The sequence below is a fragment of the Colletes latitarsis genome, chromosome 3 (assembly GCF_051014445.1).
Source record: "Colletes latitarsis isolate SP2378_abdomen chromosome 3, iyColLati1, whole genome shotgun sequence".
Lineage (NCBI taxonomy): Eukaryota > Metazoa > Arthropoda > Insecta > Hymenoptera > Colletidae > Colletes > Colletes latitarsis.
The window spans coordinates 36,112,702-36,129,826 of record NC_135136.1 but is presented as its reverse complement, the minus strand read 5'-3'; the positions used below and the strand labels follow the sequence as shown (position 1 = coordinate 36,129,826).

At 42.0% G+C, this 17,125-nt stretch overlaps 1 protein-coding gene across 4 annotated transcripts in view; it reads right to left on the bottom strand.

The window, feature by feature from the left end:
• Window positions 1–7,050: 7,050 nt before the first annotated feature.
• Window positions 7,051–17,125, bottom strand: part of LOC143340236 (protein trachealess-like) — a 167,268-nt gene continuing 157,193 nt past the window's right edge. For 2 of the 4 annotated variants that reach the window (XM_076761951.1, XM_076761953.1), the window contains 10 exons: window positions 14,669–14,745; window positions 13,520–13,609; window positions 11,260–11,449; window positions 10,974–11,095; window positions 10,574–10,767; window positions 10,380–10,486; window positions 10,164–10,311; window positions 9,808–9,932; window positions 8,683–8,823; window positions 7,051–8,601 (listed from right to left, as the gene is read on the bottom strand). In XM_076761951.1, coding sequence (XP_076618066.1) covers window positions 7,313–8,601; window positions 8,683–8,823; window positions 9,808–9,932; window positions 10,164–10,311; window positions 10,380–10,486; window positions 10,574–10,767; window positions 10,974–11,095; window positions 11,260–11,449; window positions 13,520–13,609; window positions 14,669–14,745 — 2,483 coding nt within the window. In that variant the 3' untranslated portion in view covers window positions 7,051–7,312. The remainder of the gene's footprint in view (window positions 8,602–8,682; window positions 8,824–9,807; window positions 9,933–10,163; window positions 10,312–10,379; window positions 10,487–10,573; window positions 10,768–10,973; window positions 11,096–11,259; window positions 11,450–13,519; window positions 13,610–14,668; window positions 14,746–17,125) is intronic. The other 2 variants (XM_076761952.1, XM_076761954.1) reach the window with 1 other exon arrangement.

The following is a 17,125-nucleotide window of genomic DNA, read 5'->3' as shown; positions in this document are numbered from 1 at the left end:
TCTGGCTACTGTCTGCCTCCCACCGCCTCTGCTAGCTTCTGCTGACCACCGCTTATATTTCTGATAACGGATATCGATTACTACTGACTTCTGCCAGCCTCCGCTGGCCTCTGCTGACCGCTGCTGACCACTTCTGATACTTCTGGCATCATACAACGATTACTACTGGCTACTGCCACCCCCTGCTGACCTCTACCAGCATCTCTGGACGTCAGCTGCCCTCTGCTGCCCTCTGCTGCCCTCCGCTGCCTTCTGCGGACCTCTGCTGACCACTGCTGACCACTGTTGACCGTTTCTGACAACTTCTGACATGGTATATATGTACTAACATGTGTATAATGTAAATCTATACCAATAAATGATATAATTTCAAAGAATTCTATCTGTTCTAATCATTTTTTACTTTTCTTTTCCTCTCCGAATCATTCCCTTAGTTATAAGACTCCCTCGCAAGCGTTCGATCGACTCTCCGAATCTTTAAAAATTTTCTAAGTTCTTCGGAAAGATTTCAAATCTCCCGCCGCCAGAAAATTTCTGGGAATTCCTGGAAATGACGTCATTTCTAGGAATTTCTGAAATTTCTCGGAATTCCTGAAATTTCTCGGAATCCCTGAAACAGATCGGGAAACCCTGAAACTTTACGGGAGCCCTGAAATTTCTCGGAAACCCTGAAAATTCTTGGAATCCCTGAAATTTCTCGGAATCCCTGAAACTTCTTGGAAGTTTCAGGCAGCAGCTCCGGCCTGAATTTTTCGGCAAAAATTTTAAAGAGCCCCCCCCTGAAATCTTTCCTGGGAACTCTGCGATTTTTCTTGGGTGAAACATCGCAGCCCGGCTTTCATCTCTCCTGCCAGCCGTCAACCGCCAGTGCCTCGTGCTAGCTGTGGGACTTTGAAATTTTTCCGCCAAGTGTTTGTTGTCTCCTGCCAGCCGTGGGACTTTGAAATTTTTCTGGAAGATCGTCGCTGGCCCCTTCTCCGCTCTCCTGGTAGTCGCCATCCGCCATTGTTGTTGTCTCCTGCCAGCTGTGGAACTTAGAAATTTTTCGGGAAGGAACATCCCGAAAATTTTGCAGCGACACCCCCCCCCCCCCACTGGGTGGGAGACCGCCAGCCAGACCTGGCCGGACCCCCACCCCCCCTCCAGGGGAGGACCAGCTCCTGCCGGCTCCGCTGCTGCTGCTGGAGATGTTGCTGCTAGGAAGGCATGTCATGAAATGGCCCATTTAGAGTTGGGTTAACGAGTGTATATATAGAAACGAAGGCCCGAGCGAGCACTTGTGAGAAAGCCCAGGCGGCGGCAAATTCGAAATCTTTCCGCGGGACTTTGAAAATTTTTGCCTCTGGCAAGCGGCGCAATATTTGAAATCTTTCCGGGGAACTTAGAAAATTTTTGCCTCTGGCAGCTAGTACGCGGAGCTGGCGTTTGCCTATCGACCGTAGCTATGCCGCTGACGGTTTCAGGTCCATTTTAGACTTGAAAATTTTTATCTCTGGCAGCTAGTACGGGAGCTGACGTTTACCGAATGAATGAATAAGTATCTCTAATCGACCACAGGTCAGGCGCTGACGGTTTTATGTCCATTTTAGACTTTGTTATCAGAAGGGGATGGTAGGGAAAGAGGTGGCAGGTATCTTATAACTAAGGGAATGGTTTCGAGAGGAAAGGAAAGGTAGAAATGATGAGAACACATAGCATTCTTTGAAATTATATCATTTATTGCCATAGATTTACATTATACAAAACTTTAATACATATAAACATATTATATCATATTATATCGTGTCACAAGTTGTTAGCAACGGTCAGCAGTGATCGACAATGGTCAGCTGATGTCGGGAGATGTTGGCAGAGGCCAGCTTAGGTCAGGAGATACTGGCAGAGGTCAACAGAGAAAGGCAGGAGTCGTAGTAATCGTTGTACGTTGCCAGAAATATATATGTGGTCAGCAAAGGCCAGCAGTGGCGAGCAGAGATCACCAAGGGCGAGTAGTAGCAAATAGTAAGCGTTATATGTTGTCAGAAGCATCAGGGGTGGTCAGCAGCGGTCAGCAGAGACGAGCAGAGGCATGCGAAGGCAAACAGAAATTTGCAAAGGCAAGCAGAGAATTGTAGGGGCATGCAGTAGCAAGTATTAATCATTATACAATATTAGAAATACCTGCAGTGGTCAGTAGCGTTCGGCAGAGGCCAGGAAAGGTCAGCAGAGACAAGCACACGCTGATAGAGATCAGCAAAGACCAAAAGAGGTTAGGAGAAGTCAGTAGTAATCGTTATAGGTTGTCAGAAATATAAGCGATGGTCAGCAGAGTCCAGCAGAGGCAAGCAGTAATCAGGAGCAGTCAGTAACAGTCGCTGTATGGTGTCAAAAGTTGACAGGAGTTCTGTACTTTTGTCAGCACTGGTCATCAGAGGCCATTAGAGGCAAATAGAAACCAGGAGTAATTTCCGTAAAAAAATTTCACAAAATTTTGTTTCACGATGGTACTTTATTTATATACGTCTACATAGATAGGAAAGTAAAAATACCTGGACAGTCGAGATTCCGAATCGTATGCTGTTGACGTGAGGTCGGTTTTCAGTTGTTCAAGAGCGAGAAGACAAATGTGAGCCTTCCTCTCTTAACTCCCATGAGACGTGTCCACGGTGCACCCGGCGCTCCGTCTGGCATTATTGGTTTATACCACAGATGACAGATCACGCGTACGTAAACTCGTAGTGTTTCGGACAGTCGACAAAGGTAAACTGACTGCTCTCCTTCAAGAGTCTCTTAACCTACCCGAAATAATTCCGAACCGCCTTGCGGAAGTCGAGAGAATTACCCAAGTTTGTCGTGGGATAGTTCGTTACCTTCAACGCTAGATGACGTTTATTTACCGACCTCAAACCCTCTGGTGCTAAAACGCCCAAGTTTGTCGTGGAATAGTTCTTATCATCCATGCTAGATGGATTTCTCGACAAGCTTGGGCGTTTTAGCACCAGAGGGTTTGAGGTCGATAAATAAGCGCCATCTAGCGTTGAAGGTAACGAACTATTCCACGACAAACTTGGGCGTTTTAACACCAGAGGGTTTGAGGTCGGTAAATAAGCGCCATCTAGCGTTGAAGGTAAGGAACTATTCTACGAAAAACTTAGGCGTTCTGCCATCCGGATTTCCAGAGTGCCTGGCCAAAAGCTGGCATGTATCTTATAGCTAAGGGAATAATGGGGAGAGGAAAAGAAAGGTAAAAATGATGAGAACATATAGAATTCTTTGAAATTATATCATATATTTTCGTATCACTTGCAACGTCAGTAGTAATCGATATCCGTTACCAGAAATATAAGCGATGGTCAGCAGAGGCCTGTAGAAAAATTCAAAAGTAGTTAAGGTATTTTAATTTTGAAAAATCGTATTAATAATATGATGGGGGGAAGGGGGTACTTTGCTTATATTAGCCTACATAGATCGCAAAGTAAAAATGCCTGAGCGAGAAGGCATATGTGAGCCTTCCTCTCTCGATTCCCACAAGACGGTCCAAAATTACTTCGGGCAGCTTTGAAGAATCGAGAAAGAGGGCATATGTCAGTTTGCGTTTGTCGACTCTCCGAAACTCTACGAGCTCACGTACGCGTGATCTGGTATAGTGTGAGAAAGTGGAATGAGATGCCTCCCCCCCCACGGTGCACCCGGGGCTCCGTCTGGCATCTCTGCATCGAACTCGAACTCGAACTCGAACTCGAACTCGAAAATATCTGCAGCATAACCTAATATTCGTGATATTTCAAGTATTCAAATATCATTACAGTGTAATTAGATTAAATATTACTGTTACACGAACGAAGAAACAAATAGTGGTAATGTTATAGAATTTTTGGAAACCAAGCGAACATTGGTATATAATGTTGAGAAGAAAACAGTTATCATATTGTGTAAAAAAGATTTTGTTTTATCAATCACCATAGATCGCAAGATATATGGATTACATATTTCAATATTTTAGGAATAGAAGCAAGATTGTACTAGAAATAAGAAAGTGAAAATTCATAACTTTTACGAAGATTCAGGTGTATTGTTTTTATTTTCAAATTACATTATGGATTTTAAAATAAAGAGTAGTGAATTGTGAATATCTAAAGATACTTCTATGTAATTTAATTAGAACAATATAATAGGACAAGCAGATTTATTATCAGTCTTATAATCCTTACACCTGAACTTATCTCTTTATATATTTTTCAAGAACAATTTTGTAAGGCAAATATTTGTATGCACTGCATTTGTATTTTTTTTTTTAATTTCTGTAACTCTAATAAATACTTTTCTTATGTAGAGTATTTCTTGCACACAATTTTTGTTATGTTAATGTATTTATATATGGAACACTGTTATTTGGCAAAAGCTGATTTTCATCCAATTTTAAGTACCTCAATTTCTATTATTAGAAATTTTTGATATTGTTCCAAGTTATTCGATTGATTGAAATTACTAAAATAAGGGTAAAACACCGGAAATCAAATGAATGTTGCCAATTATCTAATAATAATAATTAACAAATTTTCATTAAAACGAACATGAATATGAACAAAAAACGAGCTTAGAAAGTTACTTTTAAATTTCTGCAATATTTTCGTAATAATTATTAACATTCAATAAAAAAGCAAAGTTATAAGTTTAAACAAATCTTATGAGGCATTGATTGCAACAAACAAATCCATTAATCATATACAGTCATAATTTATCAAAAGAATATTGTTTGACTGTGGCAAAAAAATAGATTTCATTAAGGATATAATTTTAATGAACTGTCGAGGGTGAGCTGTAAGAATTACAAAGTTTCGTTTTTATCAAGATGGAGATGTTATGCATATATTTTAGTGCTTAAGTCACTGCCTTACAATGTTCTTTCAACGAAAATAAACTTCGTAGAAATTTCCGAAAAATTATGAATAGAAATATTCAACAGGTGGATCTTACAGCACATAAATTGTATTTACACGTGTACTCGTCAAAAAACAATTCATCAATTTACAACAAAACATAATAATCTCTCTGAAAGAATTCGCTACCTCTAGCAATATCTATATATATACATATACAAATATATATTTTTCGTTTTTTATTTTTTCTTCGCAAACTGTGTCTGCGTTCATCGAATACCTTCAACAAAAAGGAATGGTTACGTATAAATGAACGCACGCTGTAAAACAAAAGTAAGAACGTGTTACTTCGTTAATTCGTTGACGCGATCATTGCAGATTATTTTATTCCGTAAGGCAGTGGATACCATATTGTTGCCAGACGAAAATGCTTGATATGTATAACCATTGACGACAAACGATACCGAGACTCGGAAAATAGAATTCTCGAGCGAGTAACGATCAATGATAAAGCCGGCAAATAAGTTAACAATCCTAAACAACACTTTCCACATTAATAGAGATAGCGATTTCCTTCGATAATGTTACATACTCTCTCGTACAGAAACAACGCCTCTTTTTCTCTCGTATAAGCAAGGTAAACTTTTTTTATTTCTAATTCGATCCTCTTAAATTAACGCTAAAACTCGTAACGATTGCACTGTCGACTTCACTAAAGTCATCCGTCTTTACGCAACAAAATGTTACAGTATAAAAAATTACGACAAGTACGGCTTTCTCGAGTAATTATCGCTAAACAACCACGCAGACTCAGCAATAACGCTGATTAAATGTCTTTTTGTTTCCTTTGTTACTCCGTACCCGCGTGCCTGTTTATGCCACGCGGCGGCAACTAACTACAAATAGTCATCCTCGTTTCACCGTCATCCTTTGAGCGTCACATCGAACGTACTCCGTTTTATCTTTCCTTTCGAACACGCACGGCGGTATTCGGTAAACACCTATCTCTCCACGCTCACGCGAATATCTCCGAAATGTCAACATACATAATAATTTATTTTGTTATATTACAATAAGTCGTTCTACATAGTCGAGATAGAGAGCAGCGATTTTTACAGTTCGGTTGGCATGTCGGATGCGCGCGTACGATCGCCGGTTCCGATGAAAACGAAACGAAGAAGGAAGAAGAAACGGGGAACAAGGTCGAGGAGCTGGGTGAGGAAAGAAATGAACTTACAGTCTAATAGGTGGACGTCACGACCTCGACGAGCGTTTTTTAATGGCACCGAGCTTAAAATGTAGGGGTCGATCAGTGTAAGCAAATCTTTGAACATTAACTGCTAATGGCAAACGTTTGCATCGAAGTCAACATTTCTGCACGGAATTAAAATGTCGTTTTATTTTTAAAAAGCAAGTATGTTTCTTTAAAATTGTAAATAAATATAATTTTGTCTCTGAATAATAATAAATGGAAATATCGTAAACAACAATACAGAAGTAATATTGTCAGCTTCAGTTAGCAGTGTCTGGTCTTTGTATCGTATTTTTATTATCTCCACTACTACATTTCATATTAATCTTTCAGTTCGTGCGGTTCGCGACTCTGATAAGATATGTTATTGTTTGGACAAATTGGATATTTATATAACAAAATGCAAATAATTTTTATTTGATTGAAAATCACTTAAAATCCAATCCATTACTAAATATTGTTTAATAGTAATGATAATCATTTATCATTTTAACGACCTCGAACACAAGTTTGTACTAATACAAATAGTATAAGTAAAGATAGGGATCTCTAGGTGAATAAATAAACAATAAAAAGAACAAACGTATCAGGAATTGTAGACGCGTTAACTCGTCTTTTCCAGTTAATACGTTAAAGCAAGGTCGCCACCTTTACGAGACCTTTTTTTAAAATTTCTGGTATGGTGTACCCGGTGTATCCTCCTACTCATGGGCTCTGGCACAGAAATTTGATACGACTGTCGTTACGAGAAATTGTATCGTGTCTGTACCGTTTCAGGCAGAATCTACTAGATAAAACTCAAGGTAACTACCTTTTAACATACTGCGAGTTTCTGGACAGGCGTGGGAGCCTCCAAAAGACAAGCAACTTCTTTCGATCTCAGGGACACTGAAATCATCAAAGACATTAACACTGTAAACGATTTACCATCAACAGGTAACGTTCCAAAAGCTGCGTATCCTCATATCCATGTGAGCCGAGAAGCGACGATCCAGGTCGCGACTTCCTCCCAACGTGTAAAAAAAAAAACAAAAAAATAAAAATAACGTAGAAAACGAAACGTAGTAGACGGGAAGAAAGAGGACAAGGATCGGTACAGAGACGTCGAGGTGAATACGATATCACTGATATGCATGTAGGGGGACTTTGGGCTCGATTTCAGTTACTTAAGTACACGTGTCTCGCGCACGGGACCGCGCCACTAGGACGTCGAACTGTACCAGCCGTTCGTCGTTGACTTGTTAGTCGGATGGTAGATGTGAAAACCAGCGCCAGCGGCCGGATGATGATAGAATTGCGTCTGCTCGGTCAATCCGGCCGACGCGTACGCCGCGGCGGCGTCCAACGCGCTCGGATGAACCGCGGCTGAATACACTTGTGGTTTCAAAGGCAACGGTTGCGCCGGCTCGTACTGATGGCGTAGCACGGGATCGGCGTAGGCCGACGAGCCCTCGTAATTGCTTATCACGTTCACCGGGTGCAGCTGTTGCTGTTGCTGCTGCTGCTGTTGCTTGTCACGCGGCGAGACGGACGACGGCGGCGTCATCGCCGAATGGTAATCGACCGTGTAACCGCCAGCGGTGGTGTACGAGGAAACCAGACTCGTAAACGCATCGGCGCAACTGGTCCCGGTGGTGCCTTTCTGGTTGTGCGTGGCCAACACGAACTGATGCTCGCCGTAGGTGCTGGAACCCTCGGAGCCTGGGGGAGTAGGTAGAGGTCCGCTAGGCGCGGTGTCCCCGGTGTAGTAGGTGCCACCAGACGACGGGGTTCGTGTGCTACTGCTGGAGGTTATTCCGTGGACGTTGGCGCGTATCACGCTCTCCCTGTTGGCGTACAGCTGCCGCAGGAGCGCGGACGCTGGCAACGGCGCGGTGCTCGACTGTTGAGGACTCAGGTGTCCCAGATGATGATGCGCCCCGATCCACTGTATCGTGCTCCTCTGTTGCTGCTGCTTGAGCAGCGCGTCCGTGCTGAAGTCCGTGGGCTGGTGCAACGTCGGGGAGTGAGATTTGTTCAGACTAGCCACTGGCAGATGCTTCGACATCGCTTGCTCCAGGTCCTTGACCGAGGTGCCCGTGCTGTCGGCGTTGGTCGTCCTGTCCTCCACGCGCCTCGACTTGGGGCTGGTCGAGCAGAGCGCCTGGTCGCCAGCTGAGATCGAATGGTTCGACGGGGCTGGACTGAGAGCGTGGCTCCTCTCGTTGCTCGCGACCTTCGTCGACGTAGCGTCCTCCTCGTCCTCCTCATCCTCGTTCGAGCTGCTGTCGTCCTCTTGGATTTTCCGCTTGTGACCGCGCAGCTTCACCACGAGGGTGCTGATGTTACCCACGGTGGCCTGGGGCTCTTGCTGCAGCTGTGCCATGCTGTCGTGGTGCGTGTTGCTACGTTTCTCGCTCTCGGAGCCGCGGGTGTCCTCACGATTCTCCGGCGGAGACCTGTGCGAATGTTCCTGATGCTGATTAGACGGTCCGCCGCGGCGTCTACCTTCTGAAACGCGGCGCAGAACAGTCGGAATTTAGTAGAAAACGTTTTGCAGTTGGGACGGAGATGAATTGGCTGCATTAGTACTTTTTAATGATAAATTATCGTATCTGACTGGTCCGTCTTTGGCGCCCTGGGCAACAATGGAATACGACGCGCTACGCTCGTTCCCTTTTGCGGTAGATACTACAGAGGGTGAGCCACGAGAAGCAGGACACCTAAATGTTCCTGTTAAGATTGAAGACAGGAAAAAATGTCCTAGTAAAATCATCATTTGTTCGGAAGGGGCAAATGTAATCAATTTTTCTCAAGGTCATTTCCTTATAAGTACAGTGGGGTATTAATGACAACATGATTTTTAAAATGACCCTAAGCACGGAGAATCCAGGGTATCCCACTTAACTTGAACACCTTCAATATCTCCGTTGCTTTTGACGATGCTTAGTAGGGACTCATTGTGCGATTTGCAATATTTTTCTGACGTTCACATTACTTATTATTAAACAGGGTTACATATTTTTATTTTGAGTAATGAAAATAGTTAACGATCTTAGACTTGGAAATCTTTGATCGACATTACCGTTGCGAAATTTAGTCTCTTAAGAGATTAGATTACATGTACGTGCCCGTTAACAGATCTCTAAATATATATAAATATAACTATCAACAAATTACGGGCACGTACGATCTGTTAAAGGCATTGAATAATCGAGATAGCGTATCAGTTTATCGATGTGTTAATAATCGATAGAAAAGAACGATCTAATTTTATATACGTGTGTCATGTTGTTTTTTCCAAACAAGAAGAGATATATTTAGGTGTCCTGCTTTTCGTGGCTCACCCTATATTATACGTGTTTTGCATTGTAGTCATAAAACAATTTTGACCAGGTCAGATGTTTTCATTTACGATTAGGACGATTATTTTACAAACGCTTTTCCCATTTAATTATCTGAAGTTCACGAACGTATACAGGATAACTTACAACCTTATGGAAGTATTTTTCGAGCTTGTAGTAAAAGTTATTCTAATTGGTAACCACTAAGTTAGTACGTCACGTTAACTTTCACATTCACGAAAACTTAGAGCAGCTTTTGCGAATTATATTAATTTACAATCAATTCTTACACGTCTCAAAAATACTGTCATAAGGCTGTGAATTACCCTACATAGAGTTTTCTATAAATGTTGAGTATTTCATGACACAGTACCTCCTTTGTCGGCATCGGGTGATCCATTTTCTGGATCGTTTCCAGCGGCGTCCTCGCGTTTGACACCCATTACACCGTCTTCTAGTTGGCAGCAGTCCATTATTAAGTTCTCGTATTCTCGACCACTGGACGCATGTAAATGATAAATTACAATTTTATAGAAAATATCGGTTATTGCCTTTTATCCCGATAAGCGATTGATTCTAGGCATAACACTCTGTTGAAGTGTGATGCTGATGTCGATGATTTATTAAATATTTTATCGAGAGAATATATATTTTAATTTTATAAAATAGTGTTAGGGATATTCTGTTATTTTTATAATATTATTATTTGATGGTAACTTTGCACTTTACCTTATGACGTAATTGACACAAATGATATTTTGCTCTTCGGCGTTTTTCGAGTTGCACACGACGGTCGCGCAAGTTTGCAGCCACGTGTATCCCCCGCTTTTGTTCATCAACCTATAGTAATGCGTCAACACTTGCCCCTTATGAATCACTGAAACAATTCACGATCCTCGATAAAAGTTACGCGACAAACGAGTATTTATTACGATAAATACTCACAGTCAATATGTGACTTCCGAAGACGGTTCGCATCTTCTCCATGGCACAACGTATAAAGATTTTTCCCCGTTAATTCGTCGGCTGTATAGTCTAATAATTCGGATACTCTGTAAGTAAACGCGAAGAAACAAGTTTACGAAGGTGCACTAAATCGTTAGAAATAAAAAAAAAAGAGAAACGACGATTCAACTCACTTTGGTTCGCAATGTGCTATCCGAAAGTCGAAGTTAATTCGGGTGACGAACATATCGGTTTCAAGACGAATTTCGTGCACATTTGGCGGAGGAAGTGCGATCGCTAAGCCGACCATGCCCATCAAAGGTGGCGCAGACTTTCTTGTATGGCTAAACGTATACTGTGGTCTCAAACGGCACAGCAACAGTACGACCTGAATTTATAACAGTCGATTAACGCCCACACTCTTCTTAATTAAACATTGATTTATGAAATGCCAAATGGGGATTAAAAGTAACAGTTTAAGTTTGGAATTTAATTAAATAAAAACCGTGGTAAGACGAATAAAAAATGGTGGAGGAAAGGGGGATGCTAAAAAGTTAGAAAATTGCTCTATTTATGAATGTGTGAGATACTCACCCTATAACCAGAAGACTTAAAATGGCAACCCCTTTTCGCCAGCGAGGATTTCATCCGCACGCAGAACGCTCGATCGTATCCTTTATAAAGACCGCTCGATGATAACGCCATCACTGATGACACTGTAGTTAAATAAAAAAAAAAATCGTATGTATTCGTGTATATAATACAAACGAATGATTCAACTTTTACTATTTAATATCGTATGGTATTTTGGAATCAAAAATTTTACGATGTTTCGTGACTTTTTTGGATTCTTCCACGCAGTGTGTCATCGACAACTTACCGTCGGGATTCGCCGTGGAAGACGAACCGTGTTCTTCAGACGCTGCACTACTCGGCGACGCTAATCCGGAGCTCGACGAGTGTGGACCGGAAGAACTACTCGAGGCCAATCCGAGGCCTAATTGCTCTGCGACTTCCGCGTGGTCTTGCTGATGGACGTAATCGAAAACGCTTGATCCCGTCATCTCTACCTGCAATTCAAGCAAAAATGTCCCTCTATTCCTCGCACTAACGTCTGTCGAGATTGTCGAACGCCATTTTCGCGCTAGCTATTCCCAAGGGATCATTCTACATTCTGTTTTTCATTCAAAAATTAAGGAACTGATTCTTAATGCATTCTGTGATTCGTTATTTATAATAACGTTAACATTAGGAGTGTATTTCAGAAAAGATTTAACAAAGGAAGCAAGTAAAATGTCTCAGATACAGAGTTCGACACGTAGCGGGTGCTTTTATGGTTGTTTAACATCTCCCAGTAGGATTGAATAGAAAGAAGTTCTGTGTTGAAACCTTTTTGTTACCTGCCCTTTTTCGTATAGAATGAACTACGCATGAATTTCAACACATTTGTCTGATATTCGTATATTATAAACGTATATCAAACTGGCAAACGAAAAGTGCACATTTCTTTAACGATAATTGAACGAACGCAATTGTTTTCTTTTGAAAATGATACAAGTATTTAAAAATATATATTTCTCATGCCTCATATCTGAATATAATGATGTTTACTTTGCATTGACTTCTTCTTATCGTGTCATTAATTAAGAGTAATTCTTCTTTCTAATCTGTTTTTATACGTAATGATTATGAGACGAAGAATCGTATTTATATTTGAAAAATGTGTGTTTTCTGACTATTGTCTGCGAAAGGTGATAATCGCAGAATTATAATATTTAAAGATTAGTTTTCTCTAGAAGAACTCTTCTCCATAGTCTTTAATGGTCAACTCTTCGATCGAAACATTGCCAAAAATCTGCTTGGCTTACAGGAAACGCCCATTGATAATTAAACGAAGCTTCCAATTGCGTCGAAAACAGTAAGGCAAATTTCTACGCGTCGATTTGTTCTTTAATCCCGGAGTCTGGGCGATCGTCTCAAAGACAAAGTATGTAAATCCCGCGAAGTAGATTACTCAGCTTCGAGGGGCCACGGTTTCCACCGGGGGCGAGGGAAACTCTTAATTCCGACGAAAGTCAATTTCATCGGCGCTGAAACTTTAATTTCAATCGAACTTGCCCGCGGAATAATAAAACCCTACCGCGTCTTAAGCCGCGTGGTATTAAAAAGCAAGCAATTATGGATCGCTAACGGGCGCAAAATGGTTCCCGGGGCAGTTCGCGGGGACACGGACAACAGGGCCGGAAGGACTCGAAGAGCGTCTTTTCCGTTCACGTTAAAACGTCTCGATTTCCATATCGGGGAACGTTTCGACGAGAAACACCTTTGGAACGCAGGGGCTGCCGTCAGCCATGTTTGTGGCAACGTCGGCGCCGGTTTCCCGAATCCCCGAAACACCCTATTGATTGCTCCACGAGTCTCGCAGAACCGAGCTGGTACACCGGTCACCTCCCGTACACCTTCCTCCCGCTATCGCGTCTCTCTCTCCCTCTCTGTTTCTCTCTGTTCCCCTCTGTTCCCCGTTGCTCCCCTCCCGCTCTCTCTCTTTTCTCCATCTACCTTCACGGGCAGCATTAGGAATGGCGAACACGCCGCCGTGCAGAGGCTACGTGAGCCGCATGCGACCACCCCCGCCCCCAACCACCCATCCTTCCCTCGTCTATGTCATGCTTGGTGCCAGCCAGTATGGCCGCCAACTCATACAACCTTCTCCTCTTTTCCTCCCTTGACCTCTCTCTCTCTCTCTGTTTCTCTCTCTGTCGTCCTTATCCGCCTCTATCCCGGCCACGCTTCTTTTTTCCCTTCTCCTTTCGCCTTCCCTTTTCTTCCCTTCCTCTTCGTTCTCGCCCGACGGAGGCCACCTCCGCCCTTCTTCGTCGGCTCTTCTCCTTTTTCCACGGCCGTGGTTCCCTCTCGCCCGCTATCTTTGCCCTTCCGGCTCGCATACGTGCCTACCTCGCGTGCACGCCTGTGTCTTATACGTCTTCCGCTTCATTTCATCCTCCCCCGCGCACCACACCTATCTCGGCTCCCTGTAGCTCCCTCCCCCTATGGCCCCCGACCTTCCATCAACATCCCCGCGAACGAGTCACGCTCCCAACGACGCCCCCGGCCGGGGGGGAGACCGGCTGCACACTCACCTGTGAGAGTCCAAGGTAAATTGAGACGGTCTCGGATATGTACAGGAACCGTCCATCAGCAGCGACCGCCATCGCGAACCCGTCCAGCGACTGAAACGGAAAATATGGTAGCAATCGTTCTTCGGACCAACGAGTTCTCTTTTTAACTCCCAACCGTCGTATGGTGGCTCGAAACCCTAAAAAGCTGGCCACAATCTCGCCCTTTCTAAATTATTTCCACGCTTAGGGGGGTTCTCGTGTCAAGGAACGTGATTGGTATATTCTCGCGTCAACGTTTTGCTAGGTTTATCGGGGAAAATCGTTGGAAAGTCTAAAATTATCCTTGCAGCGTATTATAAATTTATTATTTTAATATCTACTATGAGTATTTTAGCTTCTTAAACTGTAGGTCAAGATCCCTAAATTTTATCTAGACTTAGATAATATGCATCTAGGATGAAATTCATAGTACATCGGTTAATACGAGTAGGTAGTCTCAGGAAGGAGAACAAAAAATCAAAGTTTATTCAAAATCAACAAGAATATTTTTACACCGAAATCTTGCAAAGTACCGTGGCAGTCTACGTATTAATAAAATTATTGAATTGATGTTTTCTTTTTACATTGTACATCAGTAATTATTGAAACTCGTATATACGAAGACAATTAAACTCTGACATTTAAATGAGTAGTGTTGAGTAACGATTCCTGTATATTTCCGCAGTGATTTTGATCTCAATTTGAAGTTCGAACCGTACTGACTCGCAGCAAAGAAAAACTGGTTGCGGAATGTTGCGGTTTCAGGCGTCGGAGCATGTTTGGTATACACTATGCGTCACACGCGCGTCGAATGCATCATTCGCGGCTTCCGCGTCTTCATACCGAAACTATGAATTGCACCTTCCTTGCGTATGAAGTAAACTTATTATGTTACGTAATAAACAGTAGTCGAAATTCGTATGTACTATTCTCTGTCTAGGATTTTATTTTTGTTGTACTACTTTTCCAATTTAACGTTTCTTACGATGTATAATACATAGAAAACAAGCATCGATGCTTCTCTTAATTCTATATGATCTCAACTTTAAATTAAGATGAAAATTATTATAAAAAGGGAATCGCAACGTAAGTCTATTATTAACATAATTGGAGTTCTAATTGTGTACTCACTTGAAGTATATGGGTGCCTTGGTGTACTTCAAAGTGGTCCACCGCATCAGATGCTGACGACCTCACTCGATTCGCACCTGGAATCAGAAGTATTGTCAGAATATACGTGATTTGTGTATTATTCAATTCTGCGACGAATATACAGTTTTCGTTCAAAGGCTGGTTTCAGAAAAATCTACTGTCTATCAAGAAAATTACAACTTTTAATGATGAATAATATAAGTGCAGTACAACGGAGGGAATTTGTCTACTAGGACAATAAATTATCGAATAGATTCCTTGAAATGTTTTGGGCAAATATTTAGTTTCCATTCTGATATGATTTATGTTTCTATCATTTACTATGATATTAGAATAATCTCTCAGACAAGTGCAGATCACGTCACACATTTAGTATCCCTTTTATTTATAATATAACGAGGCTATTGGTTATCTTAAACAGTTTCATCAACCAAAGTTGAACCCTATAGAAAGTACACCCTCCCAATTTTTGTTTAACACTAGAACTACCGACAATTATACTATCAAAGAAATTCAAACAATAGACACGTGACAAAATATATAATGCAATGGAAATAAATGTTTATTTATTCTCTTACAGTAAATTTTCAAAAGTTCAGTTCGAATAAAAAGTTACAGTGTGGTGTACTACCAACGTATAAGTAGCCAATACTATTTCAGTGATCGATACTGTTTTGGGACATCCCTTGCAGCCAAATCCAAGTCTACTGGTCAGCAAAGAGTTAATAAAGACGCAGTGGCTAGAATCGGGGGGGCTACCTTTAGCTTATTCCGAACAACGTGAGTCACGCCGCGTTCAGATAGCCTCCTGTGCCCCCGGTGACCCCTTTGCGTCTTCTTTCTCCCCTCGTTTAACAAACAAGACGGCCTCCTTCTTACCGTAATAATAAACCCACCCTCCGGTCGGTCCCCGGTAATGAAAGACTTAGAAGACTCGATCAAACTCGACGCGAACCGCTTAATCCGGTAAACCCCACGGAGAAACGAGCCGAAGTGCCGGGGCTAACTCGTCGGATTGATGACCCTACCTACCTTTCGCTATTCGGTCAACAAGTTAATTCTGATATTTCGGCCTTTCGGACCCGGATCCCCGAATAATCCGTGTCGGACTTTCGCCTGACCGACGCGTTCGTTTTGTTTCGTTCGAGCACGATCCATGAATACCGATTAAACTTTTACCGATCGACCTCCCCCCCCCCTTTTCCTAACTGTTTTCTCAAAACGCGAAGTTCCTTTTGGGTCCTATCAGGGGTTGCTCGATCAGAAACTTCGCGACGCGAGAACTCATCCTGCGATTCACCGGTGGTGCATTGTTTATAGGGTGGATGAAATAAAATATTGTACTTATAAATAAGTACATCGTAGTACAAGGATATCTTCTTGTATGGATTAAGATTTTGTTATGAAAATTAACAGAGATATTGTTCAAACTATGCTACAAACTCCCAGGATATTCGACAAAATTCAGATGAAATAAAGAGTGTTTGAATTAACTAATTTTTGATTCGACGGAAATTGGTACAATTCTCCAAACGTTGGACATCACAATATTTTGATAAATAACCAAGGGGAAGGTTTATTCCGTTGTCCACGTCCGTAGCTCGCGGATGTTTCCTTGGGGAAGGTGGAAAAATATCTACCCTCTTGCTGCGATCAATTTAGCGAAGATCGAACGTGCTAATGCGACTCCTCGACGAGACAGAGTCTCGTAGTTGTGTTTCTCTTTTCGAAAATGGTCGTGAATATGTGTTTTCTTTGAGGAAGTAGGTTCCCTGTCTTCCATTCTTTTACAAGAATTATTTCTTATTTTAATAAAACAATGAACGATAGAGGTGTAAATGCTCCATTATTTACAAATCTCTGTAATCACTTCGCACCTTATTCGAGAAATTTTGCGAGAACACGATTCAGCTGAAATGGTACATCGCGGAGGGGAAACGCGATAAGGGATACAAAAAATCAATTTAAAATTACGTGAGCCATTCTGTGCGATCTAGTGGTCCTAAAGACGCGCTGTTTGGAAGCTACTCCGGTTGCTTTGCCAATTTTCATGCGACTTTGGTAGAAACGACCTCTCGGGGCGAGTTACTAAGTGAAATTACCATTCAAAGATCCTCTCTTATTTCTGCATAATCATTTACGTCGTGCTTGTGGAATTCACCAATTTGGAAAAATTTCCTTTGCTTCCTATCGCTTCTGTGAATTAATGAAATTGATACTGGTACGTTTGCTTGCTGGCAAAACTGTGTAAATGTTGAATTCATCAGTACGCGACAGTCTTTGCGTGAAACGCGTGGCCATCGAAGACCTATTCTGCTCTTTTCGTTTCGAAAAGTGACGAGGGATAAAAAATAAGACGTCGATTCCTCTGGAGCCCGTAGAACCCGGGAAGAAAATAAATCAACCGACGTGTCTGGAAATCTTTAACGCATTTTA